This window comes from Grampus griseus, assembly GCF_964374135.1.
Source record: "Grampus griseus genome assembly, chromosome: 8".
NCBI classification, from domain to species: Eukaryota; Metazoa; Chordata; class Mammalia; order Artiodactyla; family Delphinidae; genus Grampus; species Grampus griseus.
Window position 1 is genome coordinate 71,991,885 of NC_139002.1, and position 16,017 is coordinate 72,007,901.

Consider the following 16,017-nt stretch of genomic DNA (forward strand, 5'->3'; position numbering starts at 1 on the left):
ACTGTTTTAAGCACTTATGGTATCCATGAAAATTGTTATGGCAGAATCCTGAAAAATACATTAGTAGAGATACCATTTTAGAAAAAAACCTTGTATGTGATACTGTAGAAAATATGTTTTGCAGAAATGATTCATAAATGTCATGTTTAGAATTGAAATCATATACTAAATAAAACTTGAGATCTTTTTTTTTTCCCCCCGGTACGCGGGCCTCTCACTGTTGTGGCCTCTCCCATTGCGGAGCACAGGCTCCGGATGCGCAGGCTCAGAGACCATGACTCACAGGCCCAGCCGCTCCGCGGCATGTGGGATCTTCCCGGACTGGGGCATGAACCCACGTCCCCTGCATTGGCAGGCGGACTCTCAACCACTGCGCCACCAGCGAAGCCCCAAGATGATTTTTTTTTTTTTTTGCGGTACACGGGCCTCTCACTGTTGTGGCCTCTCCCGTTGCGGAGCACAGGCTCCGGACGCGCAGGCTCAGCGGCCATGGCTCACAGGCCCAGCCGCTCCGCGGCATGTGGGATCCTCCCGGACCGGGGCACGAACCTGTGTCCCCTGCATCGGCAGGCGGACTCCCAACCACTGCGCCACCAGGAAAGCCCCCAAGATGATATTTTGAGAGAAGTAAATTTTTTTTTTTTTTGGCCGCGCCACACGGCTTGCTGGATCTTAGTTCCCCAACCAGGGATTGAACCCAGGCCACTGCAGTGAAAGCACCGAGTCCTAACCACTGGACTTCCAGGGAATTCCTGAAATAAATGTATTTTTTAAAGTGCTATTGCCGATGCTTCACATTTATTCAGTAAATAAACTTTTGATAAACCTATTTGCTAGTACTGTGAATCACAATTTTTTCCTATAAATCAGAATTTTGATATATAGCATTTGTTTAAACTAAGGAAAACAAATCAAGGTTAAACAGTGTGTGCCTTCTCTAATATACTTAAATATACCTTACCTAGTAAAGAAAATTGTAGCTTCTGCATCTGTAGTTTGGGGTTGAAGTGCATCTCTAACATATTTCAAATCTTGAATACTTGTAAGTTCTGGTAACCCTGAAGGAATCATCTTTAGAAAGGATAAAAGGTTTGTGAGTTAAATTTTTTAAAAGTCTGTTCCTCACCCCTCCCTAAAAGCTGGCCAAGTAATCAGAAATAAAGCAAACAAACCAAAACAATCACAGTTTTAAAGAGTCTGTTAGTGTTTTAGGGACTGATTCTCTCATAAATAAGAAAAATCTTGGCCAAGAAGATCAATTGTTGCAAGTCACAGCCAGTTTATGGAATAAACGCTGTGAAATCCAGGTCTTTTGTGTAGTCCTCTGTTTCTACATCAATTTCAGTCACAATAATCATAGAGGTTTTTTTTGGTTTGTTTTTACTTAATATACAACCAGAAAAGCACGGAAATCTTAAAAGCACAGCTTAATGAATGTCCAAAATTTGAATACATCCAGATTAAGACATAAAACATTTACCAGCATCCCAGATGATACTCTCAGGGTCCCTTCCAGTTACTATTACTGCTCATCCCCAGGGTACCCACTCTATCTAGTGACTTATTTTTTTATTTTATATAAATGGTGTCTGGCATATTTCACATGGCAGCAATTTTAAAATATTTCGGTAATAATATGACACTTGAAACTACAATAAATTATATTCCAAAAATCACAAAATATCTATTTTTAGATACTGAAACACAGAACCATTCATTTAAAATTAATTAAATGCTTGTAAAGAACAGAGTTACCAGTGAAAGCAGGTTAAGAAAGAGGTTTGTTTGCTTTCTTATCAAGTTGTAGGCTTGACAGCAGAGGTCCACAAACAACTGGAAACGAATGGTGGGCTTCTCACCCCCATTAATGACATATGCCATATCAGAGGTCAGCACAAAAGGAGCCCGATCCCTATTTAAAAAGAAAGTACATACAAAATATTATTTACAGAAGATATTCAAATAAGTGCTATTGCTATTACATGGCTATTGAACTAAAGCTATCTGAGCCATAGCAGTTTCTAAGTGGGTAACTTAGTATCAGGCAGTTCTGAATTTGCATAATTCTTAAAAATTCACATTTCCCCAGGAAAGCCATCATATAATCTCATTATTTAGGTAGAATTTATATATATTTCCAAGGTGATATTTATCAATCCACCCACAGCCAAACAGAGATCAAATATTAGTTACAAACAAATATAGAGAAAAAATTTGTACTCGTTGCCGTTATATAAATGGGAACATTTCTAATAGGTACCACTAACTAGATAAAATAAAATACACCTTAACTCATTTCAAAGGTTACACACACATACTCATTCTTTCTGTTACATGGTAAAGTCATCTTTTAGAGCCTTTTTCATCCCTAGTTACGCTCAAAGGGAGCTACAAGGCAAAGAACAGCAAGAAAAAAAGCAAAGTTTGGGGCATTAACTTGGTTTTTTTTGAAGTTGATTTTTTAAAATTGTAGTTGATATACAATATTATATGTTACATGTATAATATAGTGATTCACAATTTTTAAAGATTACACTCCATTTATAGTTATAAAACTGGCTATATTCCCTGTGTTGTATATCCTTGTAGCTTATTTTATATGTGTACAAGTATATCCTTGTAGCTTATTTTATATGTAATAGTTGGGGACATTAACTTGTGAAGTAGGAAGTGCCTCTATTTTCTTTACAATAATAACAATATTAGTACCTTTTGAAGCTACCAAACATCTGTGCGTGGCCCAAAAACTTTCCAAAGTCAATGTGAAACATGTGTCCTGTGCTTCGAAGCATTATATTGTCATTGTGTCGATCACAGATACCTAAAACATAGGTGGCTACACAGCATCCAGCACAAGAATAGATAAAATTCTCAGAAGCCTATAATAAAGATACAAAATTATCTTAGGAAAAAGATTATTTTTAAAGGAGGCAGGGTAACAAAGATTAAAGTAATTTATCACTCGTTGAAAACACTATTATAATCCACTTTCTCAATAGCTTGTAAACTGGGTTATGGTAGCAGAAGCCAGTTTTTCAAAAGCAAACACCCTTCTAAAGGTGGTTATTGCCCCTTCTCTCTAGCTTTTGTCTTTCAACAAACAGGTAGAGATCCTGTCAGTCCCTACTTAGGGTACACTCTGCCTTTGACCGTCTTTTAAGCATCATGTTTGTGGAACCCTGCTCTTCACAGGCTCTGCTACTTACCACAAGTGGTAACATTGGGACAAAGATTAATCTAAATAAAGGAATATTTTTTCCCCTTTTTTGGCTTGTAGGAATGGCATGTGTAAAGAAAGTAAGCTTATATCTTTAAACATCCAATAATATAATGAATGTGTCTTGCTGTCCATTTAGTGACTCCTTATGTGTCATCTGCAAGTTTCTCAAAGCTGGAAGACCTTCTTTCACTTTAGTCCTGCCTGTCCTGGGGATTAAATTAATAATATAATATCACAAAGAAGGATACAAGTTGCATACAATGAGTATTTGTAAAGCAAATACTACAGCAAATGCATTTAGTTTATTCTCAAGATACTACATTTCTGAATGGAACAGTCATGTGGCTCTACAGGTCCATGTGATTAATTTTATTCCATAACCCCCTAGAAATCTTTAGTGGTGATGATGATGATGACGATAACAGCATATGTTTACACAGCACTTATCACAAAACCAGGCATTGCACTAGTCTCTTTCTACACACACACCAGAGTATATGTGTGTGCGTATGTACATATTAAACTCATTTAAAATGCCACAACAAAACAATGATGTAAATACTATTATTACTGCTATTTTACGTATGAGAGAAACAAAAACAGAAAGATTATTTGCCCAAGATCACATCACTGTTAAGTAGCAGAGCCAAGATTCAAACCCAGGCAATGAGATTCCACTATGTTATATTCCCTCTTATTTAGCAAAGCACACAGAAGAGCCAAGTGCATGAAAGCCATTCAAAGTATGTTACTTGACAATTATTTTGGGTCAAATAACTTATTCAGAATCACAGAGCCAATATTACTGTAAACAAATATTAGCTTCTTTCCCCAAACCACGAAGAATTAAGAAAAGGGAGAGCTCTTAAATAGTGTAAAAGACCAACAAAGAACAAAATTCCTCTACTTTACTTTCATAGGTCAACAGATAGCATTTGTACGTATCTATCTGTAAATACGATACATTAATGATTTGACATAAACTAGGATCTCATTAAAACTGAGAAAAATTCACAACTTAAACTAAATGACTAGTCACCAGAGCTGGAAAATGAAAGCACTTAAGACCTATGTAACACATTTTTGACAGTAATTTAGAATACAGAGACTAGCTAATCACCTTTTCATATTCCTCTTCAGAGGGATTGTATTTCCTCAGCCACTCTGCAAGTGGTTTATCTTTAAAGGATCCAGTCACACCATATTCCACTTGGATTTTCCTGAGGGTATCTGAAGCAGGAACTAGCTCCACCATGCCTTTAAAAACAAAACATTAAGATATATGAAAATGTCTCCCCCCCAAATTTATAGCTTTTGATGTATGACATAAGATACCAGCTAACAACCAACATTTAAAAAAAAAGTCAACTCTGGCAGCCCACGCTAGAAAATGTGAGAAATCAAAATTATTTTTTATTTTCATAAGTACCCAAGATATAGGGCTTCCCTGGTGGCACAGTGGTTGAGAGTCCGCCTGCTGATGCAGGGGACACGGGTTCGTGCCTCGGTCCGGGAAGATCCCACATACCGTGGAGCAGCTAGGCCCGTGAGCCATGGCCGCTGAGCCTGCGCGTCCAGAGCCTGTGCTCCGCAACGGGAGAGGCCACAACAGTGAGAGGCCCGCATACCGCAAAAAAAAAAAAGAAGTACCCAAGATATAAAACTGAATTTGACTATTTCAGACTTTGTCTGTACATCCATGTGCTACCCACACAAAAAATAAGAATAACAACTTTAATTGCAAACTAGATAATACTGACCTCATCAATAAAGTTACTTACAAGATATATGCTGTCCCATTTTGCACAAAAAACTTTCTCTAGTCATGTACTTGCGCAATATAAGAGTGTTTCAGAGTACATTAAGCCCTTTCAAAGGGAAGAACAAATGAAGATTGTCTTTGTGATATGTTTGAGTCTCAAGTACATGTTTTGTCTTCCTTACTGAAATGTAAATGCTGTGCTTAGGTAGAAAAATCTCAAAAATATGTTTTTAAAGACAAAATCCACATAGAGAACTGTACCTTTTGTTTAAAAGAAAGTATTATGCATGTTGGAATATATACAAAATAGTCTCAGAAAGGGAATTCCCTGGTGGTCCAGTGGTTAGGACTCTGCATTTCCACTGCAGGGGGCACGGGTCCGATCGCTGGTTGGGGAACTAAGATCCCGTGTGCCGTGTGGTGTGGCCAAAAACAATTTTTAAAAAAGAATAAAAAAATAGTCTCAGAAAGCTATGTAAGCAGTTATATTTTGAGAGCAGGCTGCCTAGGAGGTGTGGGAGAAAACTAAGATTTACATTCCAATTTATTCTATTACATGCTATGTGGATATTTTACTATGTGCATATATTTTTTATATATTTTAAAAATTAGTTTTATATATTTTAACAAATCAAGGAGATGCACTGTTATCAAAATAAAAGATACAGACACAGAGACCTGCTTTGAAGACTGGAGGACTGGAAATAACCAAGAAGGCCAAGTCCTCCAGGCCATCCCAAAAGAAAGCATGCAGGGTCAGGCTGTAATCCTAGTAGACTGGTCACACATGGCAGAGTGAACTCATTTGGGTCCTTTGTGTTGTTTTGGTTACATTATCTGGTTTATAGTTCACAGTGACATCCTTTTTCAATGAATACCTGCATCTTGATTCTATGAGTATGTTTAATCAAATTTTTAATATACAAATTTCTAATTTCATTATCAAACATACACATGTAGAAATTACTGTGTACAAAATAGTGGATAAACGTTCATAAATATACAAAGTACTACCACCCCCTGAGGGAACTTAAAATTAATCCAGCAGAGATGACGCAATGTCTGGTAAGTATTAAAGACAACTGCTGAGTCTGGAGAAGGGAGGATTACTATAGACTAAGGTGTTTGTTAAAAACTTCACAAAGGGGCTTCCCTGGTGGCGCAGTGGTTGGGAGTCCACCTGCCGATGCAGGGGACGCGGGTTTGTGCGCCGGTCCAGGAGGATCCCACATGCCGCGGAGCAGCTGGGCCCGTGGGCCGTGGCTGCTGGGCCTGCGCATCCGGAGCCTGTGCTCCGCGACCAGAGAAGCCACAGCAGTGAGGCCCGCGTACCGCAAAAAAAAAAAAAACAACTTCACAGAGGATGTGAATGTGATTTTTCATTTGAAAAATAACGACACAGTGAGATAACACGAGTGAAAAGCTTTAGCACAGGGCAAATCACAAAGTAAGCACTCAACCATTAGAAACAACATAAAAAAAAGAGGGAGTTGACTGCCTACAGAGTTACATAGAATTCCATAAGAAGAAAGAAGAGTTCAACTATATGAAATAAGTATAGTGACAGAAAAACTAATCCAGTGAAATGGTAGGCTCTTGTTGATGAATGAGCAATCTTGCTTGATAAAGTGACTTCCATCTTATAAAACTTATTGTCATGCAAGCATTTATTAGGGCTACTCATTGAGTACCTATATAAAACCAGCAAGAATTCTTAAACTGACTTGATTTCCCTTTTTTTGGCCATACCGCGCGGCACGCAGAACTTCCCCGACGAGGGACGTATCCTATGCCCCCTGCAGTGGAAGCCTGGAATCTTAACCACTGCACCACCAGGGAAGTCCCTGACCTGATTTCGTTTTGACAAGATAAAGTCTGCACATCCTTACCTATGAAAGGAAAGTGATAAGGCTGAGATCATAGTGTACCAGCACCAGGACCCTTAGAGCAGGTGCACTCTGAGCTAAATTCAAGGAATAAAATAAGACATAGCTAACATATTTACCTCGATCTCTGCCAGTTGAGAGACATTTGAAAATTACCATCCTCAGATCTAGCCCTTCTTTAAGCCAGATCTTGTCCATAATCTTTATCATTTGTAAAGCTAACATATCTTGCCGAAGATCTTCACCAACCTTGAAATCAAGGAAACAAAATGAAACTTGTACATTTCCAAAAGACTTAATAGGTTACATATAATAAAAGGGGGGTGGTGGGGAGGAGGGAATAGTGAAAAGAGTAAAGAATAAGATGAACAGAACCACATTTTTATTCTTCTGCAGCATTCTAGAGAAAGTTACTTAACCTCTTCATGTCTCAGTTTCCTGATCTGTACACTTTAAAAGGCTGGGTTTTATGGTATGTGAATTATGTTCAATTTTTTAAAAGGGCAATATGGAAGATCTTTGTGTTGATCGAAATATTTCATATCTTGACTGTATCAATGTCAACATCCTAACTGCAATATTGTAGAACAGTTTTGCAAGATGTTACCATTGGGGGAAACTGAGTAAAGGGTATACAGGATTTCTGTGTAATTTCTTAAAATGAACTACAGTGAACTGCAAACTTCAATATACAATGATCTCAAATTAAAAGTTTACTTAAAAAAAAGTTAGCTCTCCCCAAATGAATTCTAACTGGATCACATCAAGTTTTCATTTTCTTTTTAAATTGGATAAGTTTAAAACACATAATGATGAATACATTTTTGAGACTGGCCAAGAAAATTATGGAAAAAAAGAGGTGATTTGCCTTAACAAATATTACAACATATAAAATTACTGTATTCAAACAGATGATACTGTTTTAGGAAAAGGCAAATACATCAACACAATAAAATGAAATCTAAAACCAGATCTGAGTATATGGGAACTTGCTATAGACATATCAAAGGTGGTTCAAGAGAAGCTATCTTGATGAACCTCCACTAAATGAACTCACTGAATTAACTAAAACTCTCCATTCTTTCTTAAAAGTAATACTAATTGTGATCACAACACACAAAACTTTGACTGGTAATAGATTACTCTAAAGTACTCTACTCCTGCTGCTTCCCACAGGTAAGTCACACTTTCCAAAAAGAGTGCCCCTCTCATAGTTTTGCAATATTGCCCTGCACGTCTCTAGGGCATACCATTTCACCTCCAGGTGAAAGGCATTACCTAGAGCTATGATGTACTAACACTTAACTAGCATGGCCATATACAGCAGCTCTAGCCCAGAGTTGCATTTATTACCAAATCCATTTGGGAACAGTTTATCTCAGTAATAATTTTTCACAGTTATTCAATTTAATTAAATTCTAAATAAACAAAATTACTGTTGCAATTTTGAAAAAGGAATTTGAGAAAAGAATTTTTAAATTACCAAAAAACAAAATCACCTTTCTCTGCTCACCTTAAACATGACATTAATTTCTTCCCCCATTGGATCAGCATTCACCATTGTGACTTTCAGGGGCACAGCATTAGAACTGAAGAAGGAACATGACTACAAATACAATATGTTAAGCATTAGAATGATAACACTGAAATAAAAACTTAAAAAAAATTTTTTTTTGTCCAAGGCATTTCTCCTTTCACTTTTTCCTTTGAATTAGGGCAAATGAAATAACGCACGTGAGCTGCTTCTTAGATTATCTGGCAGATAAGAGGTATATAAAGATACTTTTTGAAACTTAAACATAACACATTGTCTAAGCAGAGAAGCAATACCTTAAAAACTTGAGACAAAAATCATTAAAAATTTGAAATATTATGACACTTTAAAAGTGTTATAATCCTTCAACAAAGCACAAAATTTTGTATATGCTTATCTTTCCTCTAAATCAGTAAGATTTGGAATGAGATCTCTACTTCTATTCATGGTGCTAGTAAAATTGATAATTAGCCATGGGATCAAATAGTGACACTAAATTGAACAATTTCATTAGCAAAGATCAAGTCTAATATTAAAATTAAACTGGCTAAAAAACTAATTTAAGAGAGCGAGAGCAATTTAAAGGAAACAGCAAACAAAATCCAAGGGTAAATGTAACCCCCCCCACCTCCAGTGACATAATTATACAGCTCAAGCACCCACTCTTATATTGAGTTGGCCAAAAAGTTCCTTCGGTTTTTTTGTTTGTTTTTTAATGAGAATGAGCTACTTGCTGTTTTTTTTTAAATTAATTTATTTATTTTGGGCTGTGTTGGGTCTTCATTTCTGTGCGAGTGCCCTCTCTAGTTGTGGCAAGTGGGGGACACTCTTCATCGGGATGCGCGGGCCTCTCACTATCGCGGCCTCTTTTGTTGCGGAGCACAGGCTCCAGACGCGCAGGCTCAGTAGTTGTGGCTCACGGGCCCAGCTGCTCCGCGGCATGTGGGATCTTCCCAGACCAAGGCTCAAACCCGTGTCCCCTGCATTAGCAGGCAGACTCTCAACCACTGCGCCACCAGGGAAGCCCTCTTTCGGTTTTTAAGTAAAGACAAAAGACACATTTTTCATTTTCACCAAGAACTTTTTGAACAACACATTCACCATTTTGTTCCACCACCTTCTGCCATTTTTCAGGCAACTATATAATTCCATCTCCCCAAAACTTTTTATCTTCTTGAGCAAAGAACTGTTCCAGGTGCCTTTTTTTTTATACAATATTTTTAAAATATAAATTTATTTATTTTATTTTTGGCTGCATGGTGCGCAGGCTTTCTCTACTTGCAGTGAGTGGGGGCTACTCTTCGTTGTAGTGCGTGGGCTTCTCACTGCGGTGGCTTCTCTTGTTGCAGAGCACAGGCTCAACGCACCGGCTTCAGTAGTTGTGGCACTCGGGCTCAGTAGTTGTGGATTGCGGGCTCTAGAGCACAAGCTCAGTAGTTGTAGCATACGGGCTTAGTTGCTCTGTGGCATGTGGGATCTTCCCAAACCAGGGCTCGAACCTGTGTCCCCTAAACCACTGTGCCACCAGGGAAGCCCGCAGGTGCCTTTTACAGTCTTCCAGGGAATTGAAATTTTTTCCACTCAGAGAATTTTGTAAAGACTGAAATAAATGGAAATCCGAAGGTGCAATGTCTGGTGAATATGGTGGATGAGTGTGAACTTCCCAGCCAAGCTGTAACAGTTTTTGCCTGGTCATCAAAGAAACATGCGGTCTTGTATAATCCTGATGGAAGATTATGCATTTTCTGTTGACTAATTCTGGATGCTTTTCGTCAAGTACCACTTTCAGTTGGTCTAATTGGGAGTAGTACTTACTGGAATTAATCATTTGGTTTTCCAGAAGGAGCTCATAACAGAGGACTCCCTTCCAATCCCACCATATATACAACATCACCTTCTTTGGATGAAGACTGGCCCTTGGTGTGGTTTGTGGTGGTTCATTTTGCTTACCCCACAATCTCTTCCATTCCACATTATTGTACAGTATCCACTTTTCATCTCCTGTCACAATTTGTTTTCAAAAAACAAATTGGGAAATGGGGATTGACATATATACACTAATATGTATAAAACAGATAATAAGAACCTACTGTGTAAAAATAAATTAATTTAATTAAAGTTTTAAAAAAGTAAGTTACAAAATAGTTCATATAGTAAGGGCTTATTTTTATAAAAACATAGTTCATGTAACTAGAAAAAGCCTGAAAGCATATAAACCAAAGTGTATCCAGTCATTTTATGTGCATGGGGGGGTTATAAATGATTTTTTTGTCAGAAAAAAAAAAAGAAACATTTTCATTACGTTTAAGCAGAGAATTGCATGCGGAAATACAGTCAGGGATTTTTTTCGGACTTCCCTGGTGGCACAGTGGTTAAGAATCTGCCTGCCAATGCAGGGAACACAGGTTCGAACCCTGGTCCAGGAAGATCCCACATGCTGCGGAGCAACTAAGCCCGTGCACCACAACTACTGAGCCTGTGCTCTAGAGCCCACAAGCCACAACTACTGAGTCCGCGCGCCTAGAGCCCGTGCTCCGCAACAAGAGAAGCCACTGCAACAAGAAGCTGCACACCACAACGAAGAGCAGCCCCTGTTCACCACAACTAGAGAAAGCCCACGTGCAGCAACGAAGACCCAATGCAGCCAAAAAAAAGTAAATAAATAAATGCATCTATTAAAAAAAAGAAGATTTTTTTCACTTAACTTAGGTGGAACCCAAACATCAAAGCAATGAACATAACCAGGCTGGTGCAAATGATTTTCAACGCTTGATTTGGATATTTTGAGTATGTCGGCTATCTCCCACGTGGTAGAACGTTGATTGTTCTCAATTACAGTCTTGATTTGATCGCTATCGACTTCAACTGGTCTACCCGACCATGTAGCATCATCCAGCGAGAATCTCTAGCACGAAACTTTACAAACCACTTTTGACACGTTCTATCAGTCACAGCACCTTCTCCATACGCCACATAAATCTCTTTTTGCATTTCAGTTGTGTTTTTACCTTTCTTGAAATAATAAAGCATAATATGCCAAAAATGTTGTTTTTCTTCCATCTTCAATATTAAAATGGCTACACAAAAATTCACCAATTTTGATGTTTTTTTTTTAAATGCTCGCTGATATGACAGCTGTCACAATACAATCTAAGAAAATTGTTTCACATGAAGTTAAAGACAACTAAGTGCTACTAGAGCCATCGTACGGAAAAAAACCAAATGAACTTTTTGGCCAACCCAGTATTTCAATGAAGAGTAGCCATATGTCAATTTAAAAAAATTAAATGTAAGACTCCTTTATGGATAGTTGTACCCTAGACTTTCAAAATCACAGACACTAATGGATGAATTAATTGGCTGCTTTTGCTGAACTCATGTTAGAGAAAAATCCACTATTTGTGTTACTATTAGCCCAATTAAAAATATAGTTAACTCAATTTTGATGATTACAACTACTTTTTGATGACTCTAAGAAGTGTTATAAACCTTGGAAGACTCCACCTGGCCATTCACAAGAGAGGAAAAAAACTGCCTACCTGTGACTGGGTACTTTTACCACTGGAATTACAACATATGCAGCTATTACACCATAGCAAAAAATAATTTCAAGGCAGTAAATAATTTTACACTGCTTTTTCTTTCAGGAATGGTGATTAGATAAGAATATACTGAGATAAATATGGATCTTACACAAACATACATCCATAAGTACTTATAACCAACCTATGCAGATATTATCTGCATTTGCCTTAAGCATACCTGCCCATTTGCCTTCTTCCTACACATTATTTGAAAATATAATATGAACTTATAAGCATTCTATGTCACCTTAATATTTAATTCTTTTGCCACAAGACTTGGATTGAGAGGGAGACGGCATTTATTTCTTAGAAAAAAGGACTGTACTCGTTCCATACTCCTTTGGAGGACAACCTATGAAAAGAAACCGATACTGTTAAGTACATAATGAAAATGAAGACCTTTTTATATGACAACATAAATATGATATGGACCCAATTTTTTAAATGCCCAATTGTCAAATGGTCAAAAAAGTTGCTAAAGAGAGTTTATTTTTACTATAATAATTAAAATTATAGCAAAGGCTATAAACATAGGGGGGAATTACATAGGGTCATATTTAACATATTAGTTAATACTCACTAACAAATAGAAATTAAGCAATAACGAGACGCCAATTTTTATCTAAGAGACAAAAAATTTAAGATAACATCCAGTGCTGGCAACAAGGTGGGAAACAGATACTTTCATAATCTACTGGTGGGGAGGGAGGTGTATACCGGTAAGTTTTGTTTTGTTATTGCAATCTAATATAAACCATTATAACTAAAAATATACAAAGCTCTTGATTCAATTATTTCATCTGTAGGAATATCCTATGAAGAAATACTAGCACTAGTGGGAAGCAGCTGCATAGCACAGGGAGATCAGCACAGTGCTTTGTGACCACCTAGAGGGGTGGGATAGGGAGGGTGGGAGGGAGACGCAAGAGGGAGGGGATATGGGGATATATGTATATGTATAGCTGATTCACTTTGTTATACAGCAGAAACTAACACAACAACGTAAAGCAATTATACTCCAATAAAGATGTTTTAAAAAAAAGGAAAAAAAATACTAGCAAAGGGGCAAACACTTATATATTAAAATTCATCACAGAACTGTCTGGGAAAAGAAAAATGTATAAACAACCTACATAGAGGTAACAGTTCATAATTTATGCTAAGATACCTTGTAATACCATGTAATACCATGTACTCATTAAGAAACATGAAGTGTAACTATATGTACTTACATGAATTTTCCAACATAAAGTGAAAAAGAAAAAAGCAATTTACAAAAAAAAAATCATTGCTGAAAGAAATTAAAGATCTAAATAAATGAAAAGATATCCCATGTTCATGAACTGTAAGACTTAATATTATTAAGAGCAACATTTCCCAAATCGATCTACAGATTCAACACAATCTTTATCAAAACTCCAACTGCCTTTATTGCAGAAATGGGCAGGCTGATACTAAAATTCACATAGAATTGTAAGGGACTTCCAAACAGCCAAAACAATCTTGAAAAAGTAGAAGTTGGAGGACTCAAATTCCTGATTTCAAAACCTACTACAAAGCTATGGTAATGAAAACAGTATAGCATAAGGAGGGGCATACAGATCAATGGAATAGAATTCAGAGTCCAGAAATAAACCCATATAACTATGGTCAACTGATTTTCAACTAGGGTGCCAAGATCATTCAACAGGAAAGAATAGTCTCTTCAGCAAATGGTGCAGCAACAACTGGATAACCACATGTAAAAGAATGAAGTTGGACCCTTAACTCATAGAATATTAAAAAAAAAAAAAGAAACTCAAAATGGATCAAAGACTTTTTAAGAGTGAACCTATAACACTCCTAGAAGAAAACAAAGGTGTACCTCATTGTGACCTTCTATTTGACAACAAATTCTTGGACACGCTAGTAAAAGCACAAGCAACAACAACAAAAAAATAAGTTAGACCATAAAATGTAAAAGTTTTGTGCATCAAAGGACATTATGAAGGAAATAGAAAGATGATACACAGAATGGGAGAAAATATTTGCAAACAGTACATCTGATAGGGGTCTAGTATCTAGAATACATAAAGAACTCCAACAATTCAACAACAAAAAGACAAACCAATTAAAAAGGACTTAGAAAAGAAATTTCTCCAAGGAAGATATACAAATGGCCAACAAACACATGAAAATGTGCCCCAAATCATTAGTCATTAGGGAAATGCAAATCAAAACCACCATGAGATACTACAGATACTACTTTACATCCACTAGGATGACTACAGTTTAAAAAAACGGAAAATAACAAATTTTGGTGGTGATACGGAGAAACTGGAATCCTCATACATTACTAGTATTATACTGGAATTATAAAATGGTGCAGCTACTTCGGGTAACAGTTTCAAAAAACATAGAATTACTATATGATACACTAATTCTACTCCTAGGTAAAGTGAAAACATGTTCAAACAAAAACTTATACACAAATATTTATAGCAGCACTATTCATTAGTGGTCAAATAATAGAAACAAGCCCAATGTCCACCAACTGATGAATGGATAAACAAAATATGGTATTATCTATACAATGGGACATTGTTCAGCCATAAATACACATGCTAAAATATGGATGAACCTTGAAAACATTAGGTTAAGTGAAAGAAATCAGACACAAAAGGCCACATGTTGCATGATTCCATTTATATGAAATGTCCAGAATAGGTAAGTCCATAGAGACAGAAAGCAGATTAGTTCTCACCAGGACCTGGGAGGAGAGGGGAATAACAAGTAAAGGGTTAGTGGGTGCAGGATTGCTTTCTGTTGTGATGAAAATATTCTGGAATTAGACAGTGATGGTGGTTGCACAACACTTTGAATGTACTATCAATAACAGCCAATGGACTGTACTCCTTAAAGTGGTTAAAATAATGAAGTCTAGTTAAAAAATAACATACGTTTCTATAAAAAATTTTTTTTAACTCCAAACATTTGTATATATACATGTATATATGTGTAAAGTCATATAAAATGACCAAGCAGGACATAAAGCAAACTGTGAACAAGATACCTACAGGGAGAAAATGAAACTGGAAAAGTCCTAATTTTTTAATCCATAAACTTATTCATTTGGACTTCTTAAACATTAGCATCAATTCATACTTCTATTACCTTTACAATTACAAAAATGTTAAAAAGCAAAATCGTGAAAAAGAAACTCAAGAGAACAATTTTGATCAGAAAGGAATTAATAAGCATGGAAATGAAAGGGAACTGAGTTAGGATATAAAATCTTTTCCGACATGTTTTAAGCAACTTTTGAATTCAATCTGCCCAAAACAGCATAAGTGTGTTAGAGTTCTATTGGATGTCTATTGAAAAAGAATAACAACCGGGACTTCCCTGGTGGCGCACAGTGGTTAAGACTCCAGGCTCCCAATGCAGGGGGCCTGGGTTCGATTCCTGCTCAGGGAACTAGATCCCACACCCATGCCGCAACTAAAAGTTCGCATACTGCAACTAAGGAGCCTGTGCGCCACAACTAAGGAGCTGGTGAGCTGCAACTAAGAAGCCAGCTTGCCATAACTAAGGAGCCCACGTGCCGCAACTACGGAGCCCACGAACCACAACTAAGACCCGGCACAACCAACCAAATAAACAAATATTAAAAAAAAAAAAACAACAACTTGTCAGCACTGTAAAGATCCTTTAACATCAAAATATTTATGTTCCCTCTATGGGTACATACCTGTCTGGCTGATCCACTAGCCTGCCTTACTTTTTCTGCCACTCCTCCTAAAAGCTGTACAAGTTTTGCCTGCTTCAGAAGTTCTTCTCTGAGTCCTTTTCCTCCTACTGAGAGGAGAGCACCCAAAACATGTTCATATCGGGCACCAAACTGTGCATCATGCAGGGCATCCTTGAGGAGCCTAATACAGCAAAATATTGATGTCAGCCACTTCTGAGAAACAGATTAATGTCTCTCAAAATCAATTTAACAAGTTCAATTTTTGGTATCCAGGAATTAATTTTAAGCTATATAAGCAAGT

At 37.1% G+C, this 16,017-nt stretch overlaps 1 protein-coding gene across 2 annotated transcripts in view; it reads right to left on the reverse strand.

The window, feature by feature from the left end:
• The window catches only part of PIK3C2A (phosphatidylinositol-4-phosphate 3-kinase catalytic subunit type 2 alpha), a 104,770-nt gene that overhangs the window by 9,068 nt on the left and 79,685 nt on the right, over window positions 1-16,017 (reverse strand). For both annotated transcript variants that reach the window (XM_082659409.1, XM_082659408.1), the window contains exons 19-26: window positions 15,717-15,897; window positions 12,234-12,338; window positions 8,382-8,474; window positions 6,988-7,117; window positions 4,341-4,477; window positions 2,710-2,879; window positions 1,756-1,912; window positions 962-1,071 (exon numbers count right to left, since the gene is read on the reverse strand). In XM_082659409.1, the coding sequence (XP_082515535.1) occupies window positions 962-1,071; window positions 1,756-1,912; window positions 2,710-2,879; window positions 4,341-4,477; window positions 6,988-7,117; window positions 8,382-8,474; window positions 12,234-12,338; window positions 15,717-15,897 (1,083 nt within the window). The remainder of the gene's footprint in view (window positions 1-961; window positions 1,072-1,755; window positions 1,913-2,709; window positions 2,880-4,340; window positions 4,478-6,987; window positions 7,118-8,381; window positions 8,475-12,233; window positions 12,339-15,716; window positions 15,898-16,017) is intronic.